Source organism: Trichinella spiralis (genome assembly GCF_000181795.1).
Source record: "Trichinella spiralis strain ISS 195 chromosome Unknown Scfld4, whole genome shotgun sequence".
Lineage (NCBI taxonomy): Eukaryota > Metazoa > Nematoda > Enoplea > Trichinellida > Trichinellidae > Trichinella > Trichinella spiralis.
The window spans coordinates 11,539,016-11,566,142 of record NW_003526943.1 but is presented as its reverse complement, the minus strand read 5'-3'; the positions used below and the strand labels follow the sequence as shown (position 1 = coordinate 11,566,142).

At 32.8% G+C, this 27,127-nt stretch overlaps 5 protein-coding genes across 5 annotated transcripts; 1 reads left to right on the top strand and 4 right to left on the bottom strand.

Annotated features, from left to right (window-relative positions):
* Nucleotides 1-435: 435 nt before the first annotated feature.
* Tsp_06638 (fatty acid synthase) lies at nt 436-11,351 on the bottom strand. Its single transcript, XM_003378584.1, has 25 exons — nt 11,345-11,351; nt 10,616-10,789; nt 10,337-10,537; nt 10,132-10,254; nt 9,827-10,077; nt 9,499-9,683; nt 9,129-9,369; nt 8,870-9,061; nt 8,338-8,509; nt 8,022-8,269; nt 7,780-7,959; nt 7,310-7,651; nt 7,006-7,177; nt 6,356-6,775; nt 4,952-6,230; nt 4,738-4,898; nt 4,202-4,441; nt 3,073-3,948; nt 2,392-2,746; nt 1,807-2,302; nt 1,626-1,732; nt 1,340-1,559; nt 833-1,272; nt 654-756; nt 436-555 (listed from the first exon to the last, which is right to left on the bottom strand). The coding sequence occupies exons 1-25, from the start codon at nt 11,349-11,351 to the stop codon at nt 436-438; spliced, it is 7,305 nt and encodes a 2,434-aa protein (XP_003378632.1).
* An 882-nt stretch (nt 11,352-12,233) lies between these two features.
* On the bottom strand, nt 12,234-13,677 carry Tsp_06639 (fatty acid synthase). The gene is made up of 4 exons (XM_003378583.1): nt 13,507-13,677; nt 13,216-13,384; nt 12,981-13,133; nt 12,234-12,322 (listed from the first exon to the last, which is right to left on the bottom strand). The coding sequence occupies exons 1-4, from the start codon at nt 13,675-13,677 to the stop codon at nt 12,234-12,236; spliced, it is 582 nt and encodes a 193-aa protein (XP_003378631.1).
* A 533-nt stretch (nt 13,678-14,210) lies between these two features.
* Tsp_06640 (hypothetical protein) lies at nt 14,211-14,650 on the top strand. Its single transcript, XM_003378582.1, has 2 exons — nt 14,211-14,328; nt 14,370-14,650. Exons 1-2 carry the CDS (start codon nt 14,211-14,213, stop codon nt 14,648-14,650), a joined length of 399 nt encoding a protein of 132 aa, XP_003378630.1.
* A 3,345-nt stretch (nt 14,651-17,995) lies between these two features.
* Tsp_06641 (putative kinase domain protein) lies at nt 17,996-19,888 on the bottom strand. The gene is made up of 6 exons (XM_003378581.1): nt 19,656-19,888; nt 19,570-19,597; nt 19,301-19,507; nt 18,745-19,213; nt 18,544-18,648; nt 17,996-18,474 (listed from the first exon to the last, which is right to left on the bottom strand). Exons 1-6 carry the CDS (start codon nt 19,886-19,888, stop codon nt 17,996-17,998), a joined length of 1,521 nt encoding a protein of 506 aa, XP_003378629.1.
* Nucleotides 19,889-20,317: 429 nt separating this feature from the next.
* Tsp_06642 (neuralized family protein) lies at nt 20,318-23,631 on the bottom strand. The gene is made up of 9 exons (XM_003378580.1): nt 23,544-23,631; nt 23,123-23,286; nt 21,977-22,119; nt 21,669-21,898; nt 21,442-21,581; nt 21,176-21,380; nt 20,991-21,107; nt 20,794-20,940; nt 20,318-20,739 (listed from the first exon to the last, which is right to left on the bottom strand). Exons 1-9 carry the CDS (start codon nt 23,629-23,631, stop codon nt 20,318-20,320), a joined length of 1,656 nt encoding a protein of 551 aa, XP_003378628.1.
* Nucleotides 23,632-27,127: the final 3,496 nt, after the last annotated feature.

Here is a 27,127-nt window from a genome sequence, read left to right as displayed (position 1 = left end):
ACGAAATCGACAAAGGAAGAAGAAGAAAGCAAATTGCCCTTTAAATATATGTTCTTTCGAAATACAGTTTTATTTAGTTGATTAACACTGAATCAAACACCAAAACAGAATCGCATTTTTATTCAATTATGACCAACAGGAAAAATTGATTTTACAGAAAAATGGAAAAATGCTTCAAGTTTTTTGCGATCAGTTGTTCGCAGCTGTTATTACAACAAGATCATGAACAAAAAAAATGAAAATATGGCTACGGCAACAAATCGGCTTTGCATAAAATCACCAAAAGAACCATGGCTTATAAGTAACTTTCTATCTAACAAAATCTTGCTATGCAAACGATATGACTTTTTTGCATTTTTATATTTTGATCACAACCATCACACACACACACACACGCACGCACGCACGAATTTGGTTCATTAGCTGTGCTCATATTTATTCAGTAGCTTTTATTGTTTCAGTAATAATGGCAGCAGTTTTATCCACTCCAGTTTCGTGAATAAATGAATAATGGTCACCTTCGACAATGTGCAACAGAACTTTTCCAGTAACAACCTGAAATTCACATTCTCTTAATACCTACTGTTTACTAAGAAATTAAAAAAAATATTTTTTCAATAACCACCAATAATATTAATTGTTTTTAAAATTACCTCTTGCAAACCGTAATAATTGCCGATATCTTCTGATCTGACAATTGTATCTTCGGATCTGACGAGAGTGACATCACCCCGGAATGTTCTTGTTGGACTATATCTGAAGTAAAAAGGATCCATTTTATAATTGTGGACAAGTGAAAATTAATAAATAATAATAATTCAAAAATGAATACCGATCAGCGGCCAAAAACTTTTGCCGAAGAGAATTCAAAGCAAATGAAACTATTTCAGGATCTTTGAACAGTCCTCCTTCCATGATTTTTTCAGTAACCAAACTAACTCGTTCTTCCCAAGAGGGTAGCGTGATCAACTGATGACGCAACAGTTTGTAATCCGCTTGTGAAAAACGATAACAGAAAGCGCAAAGCAGTTCGCTCTCAAATCGAGGATCATTCATTAAACTGCTAGAGTCGACACCATAGGCCATTCTGTAAGCTTTACGATACATTGTCATGTACCGATGCGATGAATCTAATAGAATTAAAGGCAAAACGGCATTCGGATTGTCGGGATTTTTTTCTTGAATCAAATTGGCCATTTCGAACGCTATCAATGCACCAAAAGAATAGCCAACTATTCGATATGGTGGATCTGGACAAACAGTTCGTATTTGCTGAAACAACAAAAACAGTGAAAGCATTGCCGTAAAATGCCAGATTTGGTCAAATATCATTGATTACTTCTGAATAATACAAGGCCAGAGTTTCCATGGAATCCAACGGTGCTTCTGGTGTGCACTGCAAACAATAGACAGGGAACGGAAGTTTCGATGCCAACATTTCCAGCGAGCTGGCCACTCCTTCAATTGGATGCACAAGAAATACTGGTCGACCTTCTTCTACAGAATTAATTTTGATCACCGTCTTTTCCGGGCGTAGTGAATTTAAATCAATGTTCAAGCTAAAATGGAAACTTTCTTCTATTTATTATTCAAATTTTCTCAAAACATGCAGGCGACAACATTACCGGAACATCATCAAATTTTGCTCTGCGCTCATTTCCACTGAAACTGATCTATCCTTGCCAGGGGATGTCGCATTGGACGTGATTTCGACCAGTTTGTTCAATGTTAACTAAAATGCGAAACTTTATTATTATACTTAAGGTTTTTTTCTTTTTTTAAATTAAAACAAAAAAAAACTAATACCGTTCGAATATCTTTCATGGAAAGAACAACATCATAATCCCTTTCCAGTGTTTGCTTAATTTCAACACCCATCAGTGAATCCAAGCCAAGATCTCCGAGACTCGAATCCGGATCAACTTGCTTTAGATCACTGATTCCCAATATGTGAGCAATAGCCTGCATTGCGTCGCCACTTTTTTCACTTTTGTTCTTTCCACCAATCTCAGCTCGGATAAAACTGCTGAAAATGCCCTGACGCCACGACAAGAAGCAATCCAAACATTGAAGACAACTTGGAATTCGCTGAGGATATGTGCCACCGACTACTGTAGAATTGTTGCCTATTTTTTCTTGGACAATGCCCACATCACCGATTGCACCCCACTGAATAGCAATGCCTGGAAGGTTGTCAGCAATGCGTTGATTGATCATGCGTTCCATTGTAGAATTGGCCCAGCCATAATTCGTTTGTCCAGCATTACCTCGGGCACAGGACATCGAAGAAAACACGACAAACCTAAATAAACAAATAAATAAATAAATAATAATAATAGCTGCCATTATGCAAACAGTTGTTCTTTGAGCAACTTTTTCAATGCTTCTCACGCATACCATTTCAACGATGGACCGCACAATTTTCTCGACTGCGCGTCCAAATTTCTTGTGCCCCAGTATTTTGGCTTTGCTGATTCTTGATAATTTTTAATAGTCTGATTTTCAAACATACAATCGCGCAACACCATGGCCAGGTGAAAAATGCCCCCAATTGGACCCAATTCTTGTGCATCCTTGATCAATTGTGCAGCCTGAGCTGGATCTGATACGTCGTGCGTCATCACTACTATGGAAATGCCCATACGGCGCCAAAAGTACAAATATCTCGCTTGGTAGCCGGTTTTGACGCCTGAACGACTGGTTAGCACAATTCTAAAAGTATCCAAACGATAATCGATTGCCCTTGCTATATATATATATATATATATATATATATGTATAATGGTTCATTTCTTTTTATGCTCATGAAAATATGTGAATGTTAAATATTAAACTGAAATAAATGTTCTATGCTCAAAAAAATGATTTCATCTGCACAAACAGTAATTGCACTTTTTGTTATAAAGTGCTATAAAAATATGGGATGCATACTTTTTGCTATGTTTAAAAACAAGTATTCAGCTTCAAGTGTAGTTCAAGTTGAAAAGCAAACTTAGCAAAAAATATATTTGTATAAAAGTTACTTTTTTGCGCCACGACTGATCAGCCAGTTGGACAGTTCTAGACCAAAACCACCCAGACCGCCGGTTATCACGTATGTATGTTCCGGGCAACAGTAGGAACGAGCTACTGCTTGGACCAAAAGCGGTGTAATTTTTCCGGCAGGTTCTTCGTTCCGAATTTTCAACAGAACTTTTCCTTTGTGCTTACCAGCAGCCATGTACCGGAATGCATCTTCAGCTTTGCCGTGGGGAAAAACAGAAGCTGGAAGCGGTTTCACTATTCCATCTGCAATGCCTTTTACTAACAGGCGACTGACTTCTGACCATTCTTTGTTGTTCTGATCAAACAATGAATCAAGTAATATACCATGAAATGCGACATTTTTCAAAAATAACGACATGCCAAGTTTAGAATCTGCTGACAAGTCGTATTTTCCAATTTCCAAAAATCGGCCGTGCTGTGCTAAGCAACGGACACTAGCTTGCAATTTTTCCTCGGCTAATGAATTCAATACCAAATCGACGCCGCGTCCACAAGTGGCGTGCATGATGTGAAATTCGAAATCTGTCGTTCGACTGCTGCTAAAATGCCGATCTTCCAACTGTGGGAAAGTGGCTTTTAAAAAGGATTTTTTTTCTTCACTCCCAACTGTTGTAAACACTTCACATCCATGAGAAAGAGCAATTGCAATCGCCGCCATGCCAACTCCGCCAGAACCACTGTGGATCAGCACCTTTTCGCCCCGCTGCATCCGGCCACGGACAATTAAAGCGTAGAAGGCAGTTGTATACACGACTGGCACTGTGGCTGCTTCTTCCAGTGTCCAAGATTCGGGAACTTTCCAGACAAAGCGCATATCAGCAACAACGGTTGTTGCCAAAGCTTGACACGGAAGTAAGCCCATAATTCTTTCACCAGACTTTAGACAGCCGGAAAATTCCATTCCTTAAAAAGTTATACATACTGAAAGACTTGACAGCGCTAAAATAAACACTGATTTTAAAAACTATTTCATAAATTCAATTAAACAAATTCAGGTACATTTTTCAAGTAAAACGAATAATAGTAGTAAATTCCAAAGCTAAATAAATGGAATGATTATTTTCATAACGTGCTGTATGAGCAAGAAATTATTAAAAACTGTGACAAATTATTCGAACAAGTTGATTATACGTGCTTAATAGAATGATTACTTTACCTAACAGACATTCTCGGTCGAGAAATGTTCCTGGAATTGCGTCAACAGACAGACGTCCTGTTGCCAACATGATATCACGGAAGTTCAGTGAAGCATAGTGGACATAACAAAGTCGCCGGTCATTCGTATCTTGTGTCCAGTACTTGTTAGGACTAGCAACCCAAGTAAGCGAACTCAAATCACCCCGCACAAGCGTGGTGATGAAAGCATGCTCTGTTGGTTCACAGCGAAATGTTTCTTCTTAAAATAGAAATATATTCAGGAAGTGCTCATTCCAAAAACAGTCGTTACATTAGACCAAGAAAGAAAATTCATAACAGAAAATTTCTTAAAATCACGTGAGTAAAATGTGTGAATGTGAATTCTATTATACAAAGTATATACTTCATGTTATTTTGATTACATGTGAAAATGTGATTCTTCAAATTTTGCTATTTCATGTTTTAAATTGTTACATTTAATTTTCAATAATCTTTAGTCTAAATTAAATATAAACATTTATCTGTAAACGTTTGTGCGGCAAAATAATCAATTACCATCTCTAATCCTGTAATATCTGAACGTTCCCCAAGTGCCATTTCTATATAAATTGGAATGCATGTCTTTATCCAAGATTTCTTTGATTTCCTCGCTGTTCAAGTCCCATGAATCAGTTGTTTCGGCATCTTTCGTTTTTAAGCTAATATCTGCCAAGCTTCTAAAATGCACATTCTGTTGGTAAAAATTTAATGCCATTTGAACACTTCATACCTGATCTTATTTTTCAGATACTCTTCACGTAAACAAAGCGCCAAACCAACGGTACCATTGTCAGGCAATTTTGAAGTTAACCAAATTGTGGTTTGGTCTTCAGCAGCGTGTTTTTCTAGTGCTTCTTTCAGTTCAGGTACCCAAGAAAATTCTTTAACATCGTCAATGTTGATAATGATCGGTTCTCGAGGTATTGAAACTTTCTTTCTCAACAAGAAAAGCGAACCCATCATAACATCAGAGTGACTACAGACAATCTGAAAGCCGGCCTTTGTAAATATTTCAGCCCAAGAATGGAAGTCGAAAAATAAGCCGTGAATTCTAGAATTGTCTTTACCAACAGGAACAGAGCCATTCAACAAAGTCAGAAGGGTAACTGCCAAATCGAAGTGATCCGTAATCTCATTGACTAGGCAAAATCCATCGTCACGCATGAACAACTTCATTTTTTCCAAATAGCTGCTAATATCAGATTTTGACCACAAAATTCTGTTCAGTATGACTAAATCTTTATTCTGATGAGCAACAGGCACTGTCACTTTTTCAGCATTTATGTCTAATTCCAAAATTTCAGCAGGGAGATTTGCATAGGAAGAATCGATATTCTGGCCAACGAACGTCCAGTTGACCTGTACAAGTGGATGTGATCGTTGTAGATCATAGCAAAGAGCCGGAAATATAATATCGGAAGGTTCGAACATGCAAATTTTGTCCGAATGGCAAGCATTGTTCTCAAGAGCAGCGTCCAGAAATGATTTCAAGCATAACTCATGACCTGAACCATTCCAAAATAAATCGTGCGGTAAGTTTTCTCTATAATTAGCTATTCCTTCCATAAGTTGATCTTTATCTTGAAAATCACTCAAACTTTCGGTCAACTCTCGAAGCATCCGTCCAACTGGAAAAGAATCATCATCTAGTTCATCCAAAATTTCAGATGCAACAGTATCAGAAGTTTCTGTCAATTTGAGGCGGAACATTTCGAAAATATCCACATCAAAAAGCCGATCCATGGCTTTTGCCTGTGTCTGCAAAAACTTCCGAAACAGGGTCAAACAAACAGGCTTGTATTTTAATAGCTTTTCACGGATGTCGGGAAAGTTAATAAAACAATTCTGACTGTAATTTGGAGTAAAATGAACACGCTCAATGTGCACCTTTTCACCATGATTCAAACGTCGTGGAACTGTCTGAGCAATCAGTTCACACACTTCAACACCACCAGCTGAGAAACCTTTCGTAGCACTGTCACTTCGGGATGTGACAAGTTTCAAATTTTCTGAAAAATATTTCGCTTTATCAACTTGTAAATTCTACGCAACTTCAAATGAATGCATAAAAATAAATATTATTTTTATGAATAGAAATTTTGGGTTCTTTTTTTTTGAAGCAAAACATTTATACCATTGTGAATGACCGATTTGAGATGTTTTTGAGGGTCAATTCGAAGATAACGCAAACGCGTCGGCAGTTTCAACGTGTCCGCTTTTTCAAAAAGCAGAGCAGTTTGCAAAACGGAGTCCAAAAATGTGACCCAGTTATCCGACCACAACACCAACGTCCGGTCACCAGAATTGCACGACTCGTATATACACTTGAAGCTTGGACCATACTCATATCCACGCAACAGCAGCTCTTTGTAGACGTCAGCTGAGGAGAGCTTTATTCTTTCACATTCTGTGTTCGGTTGTATTTCATCTATTTTTTGATAAAACAGTGGTCTTTCATAATCGACAATAGTAATTCGACCGCTGGCCGCAAGCGAATCGCCTTCCAAAATTTCAAAATTGCCATTGGCATGTGAAACAGTGATGTTGAATTTAACTAAATCAATAAAAAAACAAAAAATTAAAAAAAATAAACAATAATCTTGTGAAACTATTCAGATTAGCAGTCTATGACAACTGTGATTGGTTAATATAATTTTTACACAAAGTGGATGATGACGATCGTTTTAAAATCCTTGCTAAAAGTTTCACAAACTTATTTTCATTCCTTATTAAAACCATAAATAAAAACATTAAAATGAAAAATTGAAAAAGTAATAAACTTACTGGCTCTGTTCAAGATTGTTGCACGGTAGACGTGAAAATCTTCAATTACTATTGGTGTTTTGTTCATATCCAAGCCACGAATTTTACACAAAGCACGCCAAGCGAAAATCAAGTGGCCTGTGAATGGAAACAGCACACGGCCATCAATAACGTGATCGAGAAGATACTGATCCTAAATTTGCATTTAAATAAATGAATTCATTTGTTAAAACAAATTCGAAAAAAAAATTTTTACAATTCGAATAATTTTAATTGCTTGATTTAAATTTATTTCATCTATATACAATATAATAAATAGTTGTACCTTGGTTTCTGGATTGAACGGATCAACAACAATGGAACAACTTGATGCAATCCCACCAGCACCACCTGCCAACAAGTCTTGAGTAGACACCACTGGCCATTCAGCACCGTGATCCCATTCGATCAGTGGACTGATCATTGGAGTTGAAAGTGGCACTGGATATGATTCTTGATTGTACAGGCAATGCGGATTAAGCACAAGCCCAGCTTCGAATAATTTTCCAAGTGCAGTGCAAAAGTATTCAACATTGTTTTCGTGCTTTGCTTTCATCAAACCGGACAAAATACAAGACGAATCAACAGCTCGACGAAGAACTGCTTGCAAGAGGCAGTGGGGAGCAATCTGAAAAACAAAAAAAAATATTGTTTCACATAAACTATTAAATTTATTACGTGCAAATTAAGTTTATCATAAATAAGAGGTCAAAATTATAAATTATCAATGTCTATCTGTGCAAGTTCATCTCTTACTTCTATGACAACGGCATTTTTTGGCACGTGTTGCAGAGCTTCATTAAATAAAACAGTAGACATTGTATTATTAACGTGATAGTCAGCCGAACAAAATTTTCCCAAATCAGTGTCCCAGTTACTTTGAGGTACACTGCTAGATATCCAACGTGATGAACGCAATTTTGGATTTTTAATGACCTGAAAAAAAAATTTTTTATTTCACTTACAAAAAAATCTTAATTGTTTTTGTCACCACTGACTTGTTTTAAATGTTCTCGAAGAGGAGTTTCAATTTTCTTTATTATCGGAGTATGGAAAGCCATTCCAGAAGAATTGATCATTTTTGCAAAAATACCCTCTTTTTGCAATTCATTCACCAATTTTTCAACTTCAGCAAATTCTCCAGAAAGTGAAATAGAATCTTCCGCATTATGACAAGCCACGTATACACCTCTGATCAAGCGGCTCTCCGCTTCTTCTGCTGTCATACCTACCGCAGCCATTCCACCTGCAAAAATTTTCCATTATTCTAATTAAATGGCAATGGTTAATTATAAAATTTTCGTGTCATAATACCAAGTGGAAATTTTGCATCCATCATTAGTTTTCCGCGATAATAAGCGGTAAGTATTGTTTCCTCAACTGAAAAGCAGCCATCACAATAGCCAGCAACCATTTCTCCCGTCGAATGGCCAATTATTCCATTCGGCTGTATGCCCATCTCTTTGAGCATGTCTGTCAACGCAATCTAAAATTCAGCCAATTTTTCATATTAATGTATGTAATATATGTCAAATGAAATATGTTGTCAATTTTTATTACATATACTATTCTATTTTACTTAACTTTCTTTTAAATTAAGCTTGTCTGTAACTTTTCATAATTAAAATATTTAAAATTACAGCTATAACAATAAAGTGATAAAAATTACGCATATTTTTTTTAAATTTTACATCACTGTTTATCAAACATAAGTAATAAAATCATTTAGGTACATTTTGGTGTAGAACGCAACCAGAGTTTGAGTATATTTAATACAAATACAAAATGGTAATACCTGAATGGAACTGATGCATACAAAACAGTTCAGTGGGTGGTTTTCAAAAACATTTTCTCCTTTCATAATGATATCATAGGGATTAACATCAGTAATGCCGTGGTTTTTCAAAGCAGCCGTGCAGCGTAATATTGCTTCTTTGAACATAGGAAATTCCATCATGTCACGCCCCATGCCTGGCCACTGCGATCCCATTCCAGAATAAATAAACCATACCGGTCTTGTTGTTGTATATGAGACTTTCTTAAGTGGAAATTTAAATTATTTTTCACTGAACAAAAAAATGGAATAGAATTAGCTGTGCACTAACTTGAAAATGTTTAATAGGAGAGTCATTATGGCGATTGTAAATTATGTATCCTCGGTAAGGATACAAATTGGCAGGAGTGCAAGCAACTTCAGAAAGAAAGCCGAGCAAGTGATCATCTTGATCTTTTTCTTCTACTGTATTCAACATTTTTTCAACTGCTTTTTCTACACGTCCAGCAAAGCAAAATAACCTCGAATGGACAGGCTTAGTTCTGCTCTTTTGCTTTAACAGTACGGGAGATCTAAACAAATCACATCCATCTATAACTGCTTATTCTCAACATTGAAGGGGAAAATGATTTCTGCCTTCAGTTTTAAAATCTATTTTTAACTGTGGATGAAAGAAGTAAATTTTCTAGAAAATTTTTTACCTTAAAACGACGTGTGTATTCGAGCCGCCAAATCCAAATGAATTCACACCTACAATACCACCATTCCAAGGGGTTTTTGTTGTTACCACTTTTAGCTGGCCATTCAAAAGTCCAGGAATCGATGGATTTGGTACTTCAAAATTAAGATTTGGAGGTAGAAATCCTGATTGAAACGCAATAAGCATCTACAAAAGCCACATATTTCACAAATACAATGCTCACTTGGTTTAATTGAATACAATTTTCAAACAGTGCCTTTTAAATAAATACAGAGCAAAGTGCAGTAAAACAGTGTGCAAATAATATATATATATATATTGTTGCTTACTTTAGCAATGGCAGCCAAACCACTGGCAGGTTCTGCATGTCCCATGTTGGATTTCACTGAACCAACAAGTAAAGGCCCTGTTCGGCCGGAGCAGTAAATTTGACAAAGAGCATTCGCCTCTTCTGGATCTCCAACCTTTGTACCAGTGCCATGTGTTTCCACATAAGCAACAGACGAAGGATCTATACCCGCTTCTCTATACACATTCCTGAGCAACTCGGCTTGTCTTTCACCAGATGGAAATGTTATTCCTATTGTTGTTTATGAATTAAGTACAAATAAACCAATAAATAAGCAAACATTACCTTGTTCTTTGTATCCGTCTGTGTTGCTTTTTGCGTGGACTACTGTAGCATAACAACGGCGGGCAGCAGTTGATTTTTGCAAAAAGATAGCTACAATTCCTTCGCTACGCACGTATCCTTCTCCTGTAAATATTTATTCTAACATAATACAACGTTTATATACAAATTTATTTCCTTTTCATGTTTGAAAATTAAAAATGCTCACCGTTTGCGTCATAAGTTTGGCATTTTCCTTGAGGAGAAAGCAAGCCAAGCCGCATGAATTGCAAAGCAGTTGTTGGAGTTAGGGTAAGATGAGAACCGGCAATTAGAGCCGCATCGCATTCATCTTGTCGAATTGCATCCACAGCCAGCTGTAAAGCTAGCAAACTGCTTGAACAGGCAGTGTCGACCGCAAAACTTGGTCCTGAAAAATGGAAAAAAAATGAATTTTTCTCTATCCATAAATTAAAATATTGTTTATGAAACAAAAGTTAAATTTAACCTCGAAAATCAAAAAAATACGACAGACGATTGGCAAACATGGAACGCACACATCCAGTCAAACTATATCCGGTGACTGTTTCAGCATCACGTGTCAGATAAGCTGCTGTCTCTGAACCAGAACAGCCCACAAAAACCCCAGTACGACTTCCTCGAAGTTTCATAGGATTAATACCTGATAATAATAATTATTATACTAATAGTAATGATAATATGAAGCAAAATCTGTTTTAATAGTGTTTCTTTTATAGGGTAAATTAAATATGAACAATTTTTACTTTTATAATACAAGAAATAAATATTTGAATAAATATAAAAGTATATATGATTGAAAGAAGAAAAAATTTGAAAGTTGCAGTTTACTTTTTAAAACAAAATACTTAATTAAAATTCATTTAACTCTATTGTCACATTAACATATGGAAGAGATGAAAAATAATTGTTAACACAACAGATTTATTTGCATTCAATATTTCCACAATAAATTATCGAATTAAGGTTAAAATTGAAATTTTCATCCAAAGAAACAATTCTAGATTATAGAATGTTCAAATGTTATGTAAATTTTCATTTTAAGTAATTTTATTTCAGCAACAAATGCGGCGCATAAATAAAAGCAGATAATTTTCACTTGTAACTACTTTATTAATTAATATACCAAATTAGATTCTCAATGTTCCATTTCGAAACCTGCTCAGCATTTCCAGTTTGAAATGAAACTGTCTTTAACTTTCCATCATAAAATATCCCCACGAACAATAAGTATCTTTATAATAGCAAAATTAATTATTCATATCTGATAACTGCAGCTGCTCTTTTTGAAAATCTAACAATTCTTTCACTACTGGGGAATTACTTTTTAAAAATTAAATATAGCAATAATGAATTTGTTATTTAATGTAAAAAATGCATAATTTTTAATTTAAATAAACTAAAAATTATTTTAAAATAATCTATTTTCATTGAAATAACTGAGAACATTTTTAGAAAAAGCAAATCAAATGCAAGTGGATTATTTGTTGGTGTTCATAATTATGACAATATTAAAGTAGACAGTAGTGCGGCAGTTTGAAAAACGTTTCACTTCCTAGAAGTAATATTCATTATGATTAATATCATGACAATATAACCGTTCAGAAGATGAATCTGTTGTTTTTATCATATTATTATTATTGTTGAACTAATAAATTCATAATGACACAATTTTTCTTTGCCTGCTACGCAACATGCAAATAGAACTTTCATGATAGTTCATCTTTTTTACAATAGTAATAAAAATTTTAAGCATATCATCGTAAAGAAATATTAGTAGAAAAATTGAAAAAAAGTTTCTATTAATAAAATTAGATTACATCGAATAATATCATTCATTCATTATAAGAAGAAAACGTTCGCTTTCAAAAAGATGATGTCTATGTTAAGAAGATGATAAATAAATTGGAAAATTTATTACTCAGAAGGACGTAAAACATTATTTAGTCAATCTATATTTATGGATTACTCTGAATTTGCCCCTCTGTCTTTCGAAGCCTGTTTCACGGTGTCACAAGATCATTGAAGCATAAAGAATATTTACAGCGTCGAAGGAAAATTTTGAATTATTAAAACTAAGAACTCATTTAAATATAAAAAAGATAACCAAAGCCATTTTTCTTAAATGCAACAACAACAACAACAACAACAACAACAATAAACAAGTTCATCTCATCTCAAAATATCATATTTTCAGTTAATTATTTTATCAATCTTAATAGATAATAAATAACAGTTTATAGTTAGCTAAATAGGCACACCTGTAACTGTCAGGTTCGTCAAATTGCTAAACCGGCCTTGATCGCACCTCCCATTTTTCAAATATTGTTACCATGCAGAAAAGTATTTCAAGAATCAAATCATTTTGCCGTAATTTTAATTAATCAAAAATTAACACTTTTTTCTTTCAAATCTAACTATCCAACTAACTATATATAAACATATTATTTATTTATTTAATCTTTTTACAGTTCATAATCTTGACCACTAGAAGGTCATTTTGTACAGCATAATCAAAGCAAACCAACAATAAAATTCTGACGTCATACCTCTTCAAATTCCAAGGCTGAACAAAGCAAAGCATTATTCAACCTTTACAAAACTTGTGAAACTCAAGTTACATAAATAAAACTTCCTTTTAAAAATGCGAAAACAAGCTTTAGCTTATTATTATCATTTTAACAGGTAATTTTACTCTCAATTGCTTTATAATTGTACAAATCATGTTTCTGCAACATCTCCTTTATTATAGATCAATAGAATTAATGGAATTCACATCATTACAAATAATAATAATAACAACAATAATAATGAAAATTTTTAAAAAGGCATACCAGCATCCAGCAGAGCTTCATAAGTTACTTCGAGCAACATTCGAAGTTGTGGATCCATGTTGTTCGCTTGTTTTGGATGAACTCCAAAAAATGTTGCATCGAATTTTGTTAAATTTTTCAGTTTTCCATGACGTCTTGGCAAACCAAACAAGCCTAAAATTATTTTAGTTAATTTATAATTTTAGTTCTACATTTTTTGATGGACAAAAATTTTTTCTGATAAAAGAAAAATTACCAGGCTGCCAACGACGATCATCCTCAGTGATCATGTCATCTCCGTTTAATAGATGTTCAGCAAATTCGTTCATATTGTCTGATTCAGGCAAGCGGCAAGATACGCCCGAGATGACAATTTCTCCTTTTTGCCGTTTCCACCAAGGTACTGATTCGTCAGACTCATACGACTAAAAGTTTTTATTTTAATATTTTCAAAGTACTTTCTCAAAAAAAAGTGAAAATTTCCATAATATCCATCTTTACAAAGGAAACAAAAAGGAAAATATAAATGTATGTATACGTGTTTTACCTGATTTTCCACAATATCCGCCATGGAAAGTTGAATGTAGTTACCATTGATGTTCTCATGAGGCTGAACTGAGTTCATCGATGTTGTGTTCGACTGATCTATACTTTCACCAGCGCTATTCAACCGTTCCCAAGGTTCAGCTGGCTCGTGAAGAGATGTTTTTGAAGGCATTGTATATTCCTATTTTCAGCACCTTATTTGTTCAAATAGCACTCGAACGCGAAGCAAATGAATAGAGAGTTTACTGGCGGCAAGTGAATTGCCTGAAAGAAAAGAAAAAAAAAATAGCTAATTGACAATGAGAAAATTTAAGGAAAAATCAAACACCAAATAACACCTTGATCAAAGTGACATAGTGATCAGATCTATTTGATTCACATTAATAAATCAAATGCTCGTTTCTATTCCCTCTCAGCAGAGTTATGCGGCTAGTGAAATTTGCATAAAACACGTGACCCAGTCCACCATGACCGCCTACGACCATGTTGAATGATTCTTTGATTAATAATTTTCAAAGAAGACAAAGAAATTAAAAAAAATCAATGAGTAAATAATGAGTAATTGTTTCATTTATTATTATTTTCTCGAAATCATATTTACATAAATTATTGATCAAATAAATGATGAATAAGAAAATGAATAATAATAATAACGATAAATAAATAAATATCTATATCTATATATATATATATAGATAGATAGATATGTGTATGAACAAGAAACATCATGAGAGGGTTATTGATTGCTTACTGGATTTGGTTAAAGTGGCAGATGAGAAGCGTGAAAAAGAGATGAGAAAAGGGTTGAATGGAATGCAACGCGGTTTGGGGAGGTGACGATTGACAAGTTCAGTTACGGTTCAGTTCAGTCAAGCTCAAAAGAGCAACGTTTCACGGCTCTGGTCATGGCAGTGAATATTGTAAGAAAAATTTTGGAAAAGCGACAATTTGACCTCCCAATGCGGACGTTCCTACTACTACGCTCGTCCTGTGCCGTAGATGGTGACGATAGCGTCAAGATGGCTATAAAAACCGACCGACCGGCTAGAAACTGGAAAGCCCACCAGCCCCTGCATCATTTGTATATAATAATTCATGCTCACGTTTGCCATGGTACGCATGTTCGCGGCTGGTTGCGACAATGACCTGTCTAACCCATATTTCAAGGTTGTAAGCGCTTTTACCATTCCAACGCTGGCAATCAACCTGTAGAACTTGATCCAAAGTGACATTGAGAAAGTAGGTGTCGTCGTTTGTCGTCACTAGGCACCGCGGTGTGTTGCCCTGAACAGAGTCATTCATCTCCCAATTCTTGTAGACATTCACCATTTCCTTAGCCCCGAAACCTTGTCTTCTCTGAACGCCCGCGCAATATCCGCATGCAACGACCATGCGCTGCAGTTTCATCAACGCAAAAATTGATACTACCTTTTCACCTCTCACAATAGAACCTGAGCATCACAATAATACCGGAATACTTGCACCGCTTTTGATTCAGTAAAGCTGCGTTAATTTGGACGTTTAATTGAAATTTATTACACTTAACAACTATTTTCATCTAATTTATTGTCAATTTTTGAAACTGTGCGTTTTTTCTTTTAAATTTGTTTGTTTTCAGCACAAGTATAACATTTTTGAAAATTAAACAAGTTCTTTCAACCAACATTCTTTTTTGCTAAAAAATTTTTAAACTGCTTTTTTATTTTTATAAAAAAATAAGCAATTTTAAGATATAGAAAGGGAAATTTTTCAAGTTAAAATTCTTGTTTCATAGTGAAATGGCAATTTATCATAACATTTCCATGCATAAAAGGAAGTAATTGATGAAATTGTATCTTTACATAGAGGGTTTTTCTATAGAACTGAATAATTTTAAGGAAACGTACTTTAAATTTTACTTTATGCTAATAATTAAAATATATCAAGTTGTTATCACATGTGTGATCAAAACTATTTTATTAAATGTAATTTTTAATGTTATTGAATATGATGCAAAAAAAATGGCATGACAAAGAAAGAATAAAAGAGACAACCAATATTCACATTCAAAATTATAATTATAATTATAATGAAATAATAATCAAATTGAAATAAAATTCAAAGGATTTTCTATAAGAAACGGTTCAAAAACGGTGCTTATAAATTTTGTAATTTATTTGATTTGTATATCATTATTTTTCTTAAAATTAATTATTTTTATGTTAATTCAAAACAATGCTGTTTCAAAAATAATATCTTGCGAAGCGAAAGTTAATGTGCTTAGATAAATAAAAATTTTCATTTGGTAATTAAACATATGTTAAAAATATTATTATGATATGAAATGTGATAAAATTTGAATAATAAATTTACCTAAATTTATTATGAAATGGATAAATTGAAATTTTATTGTTCGTTATTTAAATAATTTTACCAACACCTCTTTTGATAAATATTTCAAATTTTTAAAGTAAGCTTTACTAATTTATTAACTTGTAGGCTGACAATGTCAATTTAAAAAGATTCAAAAAGAATGCTATTTGCAATTGTAAATTTTAAAATCAGAAAAGCAAAATTGAATACAAGATTAAATACAACTGTATAAATAATAATAGATAACGATTTCACTTACTTACTACAAATTCACTCACTTACAATAATTTCACTTACTGCTAAACACATCAGATGACAATACGCAATGTTAAATTTACAGGCCAATTGTACGCTTTTTGAAAGCTTGATATATATGTAAATGGAGAATTTCAAAATAAATCCAAAGTATGCCAATTTTTCAAATTTTAACATTTGAAAAGTATTAATTTGGTTGATGAATTGGTAAATTTCTTGATATTTTTAAGAATACACTAATAAGAAAGAAGAAAGACTGTTTGAAAATTCGGATAATATTATTATTAAAATAAAAATGCAAATATTTCAATGGAATATTCATGTTATTATCTTAACCTGATCAGACGCTCATATTAAATTATATCAAGTGTATGTGAATATAATTGAAGAAGAAGAAGATGATGATGATGATGATGTTGATGAGGAAGAGTATGAATTGAATATTTAATGAAGAAAATGTGGAATAAATGAGAATAATTGAATACTTGCCTAGTTGACCAAGTGTTGGTGTGAAGTGAATTTCGAAGGAGAATAAATAAAATTGGAGAAATGAAAAAATGTTTATAAGAGATTTTTACTTTTCCTGATGGCAGGCAAACAAGATTGCATTAATGGAAGCATTTCGTGTTTAGCACGTCATCGGAAGAAGCGTTTCCTAATTTCGACAAGGAAGCTGGTTTGGGTCATCGGTATAGTCAGTCAGTCAGTCAGTCAGTCAGTCAGTCAGTCAGACATTCATTGAAAAAATGCATTCTCAGTGTAGCATGTTTACCGTTGAAGATTCCAAAATGGAAGGAAGGCATTGCAGTTGAAGCATTGAATGTTACCTGAGAAGAAAATGCAGATCACGTGCCGTTCAGTTCCATTGAAAATGACGCAACAGCAATTACAATTACAAAAGACAGCTCCTGTCAAATCGACAGAACTAATATAATATCCACGCAAGTTCGATTAACTTTTGGAGCAAAAATTGAAATTTAATTATACATTTATATATATATATACATGTACAATGAAGATGATTAGTATTTACAAAAATCTCATCCAATAATTCAAAATTAATACAACTTATCATTTATTCTTTGCATTATTAACATTTTATTTCAGTTTCATTTAAAATTTTCTTCCTTTTTTTCTTTCCATTTTCCATAGCACAGTTTCACTTTCCTGCTTAAAAAGTAATTACATTCGACCAAAATTCCAAGCATTGCTATTGTTTCATTGTCATCATTTTTTTTCTATTCACTTGCATTAATATTTATTATCATTTTCTCTTTTCTTTTTTTTCATTGCATTTATTTATTTATTTATTCTTTTTTTAAAGTACAAGAATATTTTTAATAACTAAACAACAATGAATAATTAACACAGAAAACATATAATCAAACAAAATTATACTTTATCCATTCCAATGGAATAAGATAGTTATTGAAATTTTGCTATGTGATTTACTTTTTTAATGATCATTTAATATAAAAAATATTATCAATCATTTGCAAAAGTTAATGTTTCTTCATTTGATTTAAAAAAGAAACATAATTTGTAAAAATTTCACTTGCACTACTGCATTACAGTATATAGTATCTATGACACTTTCTTAAGACTTGCACAACAATGATACATCTTGCATTACTGCACTGCATTGCATGGATAATTAATTCTCTCTCGGTATTTTTTTTTGTAACGATGTGTTTAATAAATTATATTTATTTTTTATATAATGTATATTTTTGTATAAAATAAATAAAATTTCATTACTGAATGATTAAATAAATTAAATTGCAATAAATGAAAATATGGTTCGTTAATATTGTTCGTTGAACATGTTAGAAATGAACATTATAAAATTATCGATGTATATATATAAGAATGATGATTTCTTCTCAAGCAGAAGCTTTCTTGTTTTTATGAACTGAAGATGATATGAGAACTTGCAATTTTTCATAAACCATATCCATAGTTGGCCTTTCGTCAGAGTCAAAATTTAAACATGACGCCATCAGACTGACCAACTGTGGATGCATTTCAGGTGTACTTAAAAGGCAATATCCTCCTGCCAATGCCTTTAGCAAAATTATTGGACTGAACGGTTCAATATCGTAATAAGGAAGGCTGCCTTCGTTGAAAAATTCCCAAATAATCACAGCAAAACTCCAAACGTCAGTTTTCTGCGACCAAACGTTATCTTTCAGCGTTTCAGGTGCACTCCAACGAACAGGGATGCATTGGATATCAGTCGTGCGATAAACTTGAACCGCTTCCACGCAGAGGCCAAAATCGGTAATTTTAACCCGTTCTGGATGATTGTCCTCGTTCAATAAAAGTAGACAATTTCTGGCTGCCAAATCGCGATGAATCACATCTTTAAAAAAATAAAAATATTACAATAACATTAATAATTTATAATTAATTGATGACCGTAATTGTGTACTTTTCGAATGAATATATTTGATTCCATTTGCAGCATCTGATAACAATTTCATCTTCGTACGTGGAGAAAGTTGATGCTTTTTCAAATAATTATCCATACTACCGCCTAAATTTAAGGAGTAACAGAATGTTTTCCGTGCTTTTCTTTCTTCAGTTTGATATCGACAGAATATTTGTTTAAATAAAATAAATTTCTAAATACCATTCAAAAATTCCAACAGCACCATTGTAGCACCAGATGAAATGGTAACGCCGATGAGTTTGGTGATGTTGACGTGTTCGAGCTTGCGCAATACTCTAGCTTCACGAAGCAATTCTTCACGACCTTCTTCATTGTCCGGATCTTGAAGCGTTTTCACAGCCAACAATTGCCGTTTGCCGTCAATATCTACATATCCTCGATACACGGCACCAAAGTTACCCTGTTTGAAGCAACATTTTTCAATTTTCATCATCAATTCAATTAAATCCACCAACAATATTATTACTTCACCAAGTGGAGTATCTTCCAAATGGACCTGACGATCGTCAAATTCCCAATAAGTTCGATCTATTGCATGTTTCAAGTAAACGCAATAATTGGTGGTCAAAGTCACAGGATAGAAGTGTTTAAAATGATACATCAATAAACTGTGAAGGTTCTCAAAAGCGAAATCGTTAAAATAGAATCTCTGAAAAAGTACAATATTTAAATTTATTTTCACATAAATGCAAATTCAATATGCGTTTGGTTGGTAATAAATAAAATAAAAACTTACACCAAAATTGTCCACTGGTATTTCAAAATGGCTAATGCCACTGGTTGTTCGAATCGACAACACAATTGCCAACGAATTGCCTGGTCTTCTGGAAGCTCTGATCAAAAAATTGCCGGGAGAATGGTTTAATAAAATTTCTTCAGCATCATAACGCGACACGCAACCGTGATAATAGTGATACTTTTCCAACGGTTGGATAGGCTGATTCTGAAAAAACAAACAAATCATTTGCAAAAGAATGATAATATAGAAGAAAAAATCCATCTTACTAGATCAATAGTTCCATCTTTGGACGGTCTGAAAAGGAAAAAAATTGAGTACAGAAGAATTTAGTACAAAAAATTCAACGGGTCACTTGATCAGATTGGATTTGCGTATGTCTTCCAATGTTGCTTCCTTCACAACTATGGCATTCTTCTTTGCTAATGATTCATCAGAACCTTTCAAACGACCGGATATTTTGTTCACAAGCTTGCCAAATGCAGTTGCTTTACGCTGCGAGTCTTCTTTCTCTTTGGATTTGGAATCGGAATCCGACTTCACAGAATCATTCTTCGCTTTGCTTTTCTCGCTCATCATTGGTTGCATAAAAAAACCAGAAAATAGTCAAGCGAAACAATTTTTCAAATTCTCTCGCCGTCTAGCAAAAGACAACAGCTAACAATGACGAAGACACCAAACGGAAAAGATCACTTTAAACAAACATTAAACTTTACAATTTGATTGCTGATTTTTAGTTTACATTAAAATACAATTTAAATTTCAAATTGAAATTGTTCCATTTCGTTGTCATTGCTCGCATTGCAGCAAATGTTAAAATTCAAATTTTACACACATATATATATATATACTTCATTTCAAATTAAAGCTGAAACTGAACAATGATATCAATTATCATTGTTCTATTATTGAAAAGAAAAACATACAATAAGTAGATTTTCTTTTAATGTAGCTTTGAATAAGTAGTTGTAAAACATATTTTTAAAGAAAAAATGTGATGAATATGACACGTGAGAATTATGATTTAAAAATTCTCATCACATCTTTGATTGTCTCACGACAAATTGGGCAGCATCCGTGATTGGCGAACGTTTCCATGGCGCACGGATAGCACATGCAATAATGGCCACAAGAATAAACGGCCGTGTCTACTTGGGCAGTCATGCAAACTTTGCACTCATTCGCGTCGTCCCATTCAGGCTCACTTTTCGAACGATTATCATTTGAAGAGGCTCCTGTTGCTCTGTTTATCACATCCGACGACGTCTGAGATTCACTCAAGCATCCAACAACAGCATTTTTCACTGGCAGTTGCCCTAGGGCAGTCTGTCGTCGTCTCTCGTCGACCCCAGTGCTGCTACATTCGTCTGACGACGACATGACAGACAAATTACCAACGGCATTCACAATAGCAGGCATATCGACAACCCGAGTATCAGCTGAAAGATAATATTAATGCGAATGAATCACTAAGCAGTCTATAAAACACCAACTTGGAGGCGGCAGTTCAACCCGTAATTGAGAAGGCTGCGGTCGTTGAACGTTCCTCAATGACGGCGACATCCGGCGAACTTCTTCGGCACGAATCAGCGCATCCGTAAAATGCTTCAACTCTGGCAAGGAAGCCATTTTCTTATAACCTGCACAACATTCAGAATCATCAATAAGAAAACACAACATCTCTCTTCACCTTCTATACGAATACTGGTCACTGTTCCGCATAAATTAAAAAACAAATATAAATCAGGATTGTCAATGACGTTCAAGTATTCTGGTCTGTTGTCGTTTTTCATCATGCAAAATACACCTGAAAAAGAAGGAAGAAGAAATTATTAAAATCAAGGAGGAATTCAAAATTTGACAATTCAATAATACCATTTTCAGTAATGTAAAATTGAATCCTATCACCGGGCAACAAGTTTCGGATAATACGCTCGTCCAAAATCCATGCTTTCTTATTAGCTGCTGTGGAATGGCTCAAGTGATTATTCTTCAACCATTCCTGACGAATGTTGTACAACTCTTGTCCAGTAAAACCGACCGACAACGTGCCATCAACTCCACCAGAAAGCTTCAAAATCTGACAACAAAGCCAAAAAATAAAAAAAAATTATTCATTAAACCATAATCTGCGCACATACTTCAATTGAAAGAACAATATCGTTGGTGAACGGCTGGCATACAAAAGCGTACGCTCTAGTCGACTGAGGCTGATGCTTCGTAACAACTGTACGATTTTCATTTAACGCAACACTTTCACTAATATTATAATAAAAAGATGCTGCAAAATAACATTCGCCTAAATGGAGTAGATCAAAATTTAAAATTTTCGTTTGTTTTCAAAAATTTGCAATAAAAATAATCGAACCTATCAATTGAACCGCCTTGCAATGACCGTATATATCAATGACAACATACATTTCCATCCAACTTTTAATACCGCTGAGAAAGAGTCCTCGTGAATGTCCATTCACGGTGTATGTCATTTCGCCTTGCTTATTAACAGAAAACAAAAAACGATGACCCTTCTTGCAATACCTCTCGTTGATCGCCTTTGCCCAACTGCATTTCAACTCGATCAAATCTGGGCATGCAAATCTAAAATGAAACAAACAAACAACAACATTAATTCATTCATAATTTCACTTCAACAAACAAACAAATTTTAATTATCACTTTGGCAAACAAAACTGCAAAGCTTTCGGATTCCAGTTCGTTATGCCAATTCTCAAAGTACCACTCCAAGAGTCATCAACTTCGATAATTTTAAAACCAAAATATTCGTTCGTTTGCACCGGTCGATTGCTGAATACCAAAGCCTAAAATAATACAATTTATATATTCTAATTGTGTGATAAACATACATACAGAAACAAAATTTACCTCACTTACTGATGTAAAACAATTGCAACTGATTGATCAATCGAAATAATTTAATAATATAGATATTTTATGCAGAAAACTTATACCGTTATTTCCAATTGCATATTTCCTCAAGGTCTAGATTAGCAACGCTTTTGCCGCGCACAAATGAAATCAACAACCAGTTTACATCAAACTGATGCATCGATAATTTATGAAAAAATGCACGATTTGAAATTGCAATCAAATTCACTTCCTCAATATTATACTTGTAAAAAAATTATTAATTTCCACGTCACTTTCAATTCTGATGATGTCATCTTTTTGATTAAAAGTGACAAACACACACAAACCATTATTGATTTGAACAATAATTTCACAATCACATACGATTGTACTATTACAATCACTATTTTTCATAAATAAATATCCGCTTCATTTCATGAACATCAAACATATTACAAACGCTAAAGAATACTTTAAAAAAAGCTGTCATCTATTTTAAAATCAACATTTCTTTTTCATCAAAAAGCTAAAATTCAAATTTTCACATTTCATCAACTCAAATAGATAATAAAATCAAAATAATACAATGCAATTTTAAATATATAAAAGCAAACCACCTACCTCTACGCTCAATGCAATCGATTTTTACTGAACAAAAAAAACCTACAACCCTTTTAATGTTTATTCTTAAATCAACTACAGTAAAAACTGGAATTTGACTTGCATTTTCACATAATAAACGCGTAAAAGAATGCGAACTATTCAAGATTAATTAGCTTCGAAACTGCTGTTGAAAATAGTCGTCAGATTGACGTTTCATTCACTCTGGATTCAAAAGCATAAGAAAACTTTGACACAACATTCAATAATTATAAATTTCGATAACCTGCCAAAATATTCATTTTCAACATTCATATTTGAATGCTTTCAAAAAAAAGAAAACAAAAAATTTACTTTACAGAATGATTTTTCTCGTCTTGCCACCCTTCTATTTTCACTCAAGCGAATATTGTCACCATGGATCAAATGAAACGCCAGAGGTTCGTAAGCTTGAGCTGCTTCAAAATCTATAATGGAATCCATGCTTTGCACCGGTGAAGAATTTCTCCTCGAACTACCTGAAATCAATTATAATACAAGCTTTTCAATGAATTTCATCAAACAAAAGATAAGAATAACAAATAAATATTTCTCGCCTTGCTTGTTGCCCATCAACTATTTCATTCACTCGAGTATTTGATGAAGCAGTGGCAAAAGCAAAGCACAATCTAAATTAAATTTTCATTTTAAAATTTCAACGAACAATTTGAATAGTTGATACTGTGCTGAGACGGAAGGAAATCCGTATCTGCACTGTTAGGTCAAGGAAGTGAACAGATTTGATTATTGTTCCGCTGCTTAATGGCCAGTTGGCTAAAGAACAGCAGGTCATCGAGCACGGCCATGGTCATCAAACACGACATTTATGGGACAACGTCCCTGAAATCATGTTATATGCTCACGATTCGCGCCTAATGAACGTGAGCACGGTGATGTGCTTCGTCCTTGGCAAAACAACTCCAACTGCTAATCGAATCAGAAAGTAAAACGCGAATCATGCTTTAAAATCAATAAAAATAACCGTCTCGAATGAACAAAAAATATAATCACTTCCGTCAAAAAAATTAAAAATAAATAAATAGCTAAATACACTGTAGAACATTCTAAGGCTGCATCCGAGAAGTGACTGATTTTATCAGAAAAGCGCAGGCGCATAAAAATGACTAAAATGTCAGCAAGCTTGAATAAGCAGAAAAGTAGTTGAGAATTTTCTAACAACCGGCAAATGTTTTCATGAATGTTTGCACACGTTGCTGATGTTACGCTGCAAAAATGGCAGCACATTAAGTAAAACTCTTTAACGTCTCTAAACGACAGAAATGCATGCTGGAAAACCACTAAAAAAGTGCGCTATCACACGTAACATAAAATAATAACCGTATCAAAGCTAAAACTTATTAAATATGATAAACACTGGTAAATGTTTGTTATTAGAGAAAACTCAATTCTGAGTTCTCTTACTATAATTCCTTTAATCACTGCAAACAATGAAAATAAATGCTCAAAAAGTTTTCTGACTGCAGATAAATATTCAAGATTAGCTGACAGGAAGACAAGTCATTTCACAAAAAACGCTAAACTAAATAACTTTCTAGTTAATGGGATATTTAAACAAGAAGCTGTTTCTTTCAAAACAAATGAACAATACAAATAATGACTGAACTTTCACTATCTAAATGAGCAGGAGGAGTAATTCAGCTGCTTAAATACGGTAATTCTAATACAGTAAGATTTTTGTTTTTCAGGTAATATTTGCCTAATTATTGAATCAGAGTAAATTATAGCAGTTGCTAAATAAAATTTCAATTCTGAAAGTATTTAATTTATTACTTGAAGTTGAGTATTAATATAAAGCACATACTTTTTAAAAATTGATATTTTGCAACGATTTTGCAGTGGTGTTTATCCAGTTTTTCCTGTTTTCTTTATATATAGATGCATGTATATATGTATGCACTTTTAGTATTTTAATTATATATATACATTATATACATATACATATATATTTGAAATGTATTGCTTTTATGAATATTTTTAAGTTATGATCAACTAACACATACTACATTCTTCGTGTATTCGAGTTAATACTATTACATCATGTAACATTTAATGGATATATGATTAGCTATTGCAAAATATTAGCTTGAAAAAATTGAAACTATTAAATTCAAAAAATTGCATTCAGTTTGATCCAAATAAAAACATTTAAATTAAAATAAGCATTAAAATAAAAATTAAAAAATATATTTACGAAATTCCTCGAATCATTTCATTTTTGCTGAACACTTTTTGATATTTTTGAAAAATAAATACTGTCAAATATATTTTTAAATTTTATTAAAATCTATGAAAGGGTATAATTCCAGTTTTTTTCTTTCCTTATTTCATTTATCGAGTGTCATTCTTCCATGAGCAGTTCCAACTTAAACCTGCGCAGTAAAAAAGATTTTGCATGATTTTTTTTTGTAAAATTAGAATTTGCAATCTCATGTTTTACTTTTCAAAGAGGAATAATTTTGGAAATATAAACTCAGCGCTTTCGAGCATGAATTTACTACGTTATATTTCAGGACATGTACTTTTAGCAATCACAGCAGTATTTATCTTATGTTAATTGAAATTTGAAAAGTATTTTCAGTTTTTTCAAGTTAGCTATAGTTTCTTTTTTAGCATGTATAGAAATGCTATAAATGGAACGTGCATAACTATGCTTATTACGCACACAATTATTTTCTGGTCACTGCAGTATATTTAAAATTAAATGTGAAAAAAATGATTAAATTCAGTGACAAATCAAAAAATTTCACATGCTTAAACAAGTTTTTTATTGCATTTTTTTCACATGATTAGATCAGCATGGAACAAACTTGTTGATACTTTCTACAGTTTATTGAAATAATCTTCAGAAACTAAATATTGGTGTACTGCTTTTATAATTTAAATGTTAAGTTCAATTTTTTGTTCAAAGACGAAATATACTATTCCTATATGACACTTTTATCCATATAACTGCAATGTGTTATTTCTTATATGCAGTATATTTGAGCCCAAATTTAAATCCACAGCCGTAATAATTTACAATGGAATAAATATGTTTTTAAGTTAAATTCTCTCAAACACATTTTAAAATTTTATCAGTCAACTCTTCTAAATTACTTTTATTTAGCAGTTTGGTCTAACTTGAAGTTATGGTCTTTTATATAACTGTTTCAAAAGCAGAATTTTTAATTATACTAACAACTTGGAATAAATATTGATACATTTTTGGGAAAAGGTTAACTAATTCTTATCTTTGCAAAGCAATGCATTGCAATCTTAATCATCATAAATTAGATTTCGTAATGTGTACATCATTATAATATCTGGTATAATTTATAAAGCAGACGTAGACTTGACTTTGTTTGAATTTCATTTCTCAAACAAATTAGTATGCGGAAATTAAACAAATTAGCATACGTAAATGTCAAAAATGTATGAAATTGACAGATGAATCATTTTCCCTATTTTTAGTTGTGGGTTTGTTGTTGATATTTTTATGATAAATTTTGACATATAGAGTTTCGGAATTTGGAATTATTATTTGAAACTAATTATTTAAGAATAGATAATATAAAGATTTGAACTATTTTATTGTATTATCCTTTTAAAATTCATCTTTTATGAAATAGCGCATCATCACTTATCAGATGTACTGTATCTTACTAATTCTAATATCAAATAAAAAGATCATTATTATTAAATAAAGTGTACTATGTAACTAAATGTAAGAAGATATGCAATTTCTATATTTTCTTTTACATATCTTGGTTATTAAATACAATTTAGATAAAAGATGATAAGAATTTATTTTTCATATTTTTGTTGCTTGCGTTTCATGAATAATAACTTTATGATTTAAATGTATTAAAACACAATCATGAAAACTGTATACTGAAAATATGCTATTTACTCAGCAGTTATGAATAAACTCATTGAATTGACTGAAAATTTAATGAGAATTGGTTGAAAATAGTGTGTTATTTATTGTTTTCGAAGCAACCGATGAAAACCATATATATGTCCATATATTTCAAATATGGAAAATATTAATTCTATTTCTAAATTAATGTGTCACCACTCTGACCACAAACTGGATAAACAATGAATACTCCTCACAATGAATCAATGCTCAGTGTGAAGTATTTTAATAATTTACATATTACTAGAACAACGCGAATAGCATTATGAGTTGATATCTGATCGTCAAATACAGATGGATAATCTAACCGCTTTGTATACAGACCTAATTTTTTGACACTTTTGAACACAAATGATTACGCATTATGAGCACATTTTAATCTTTTGCCTTTATATACATGC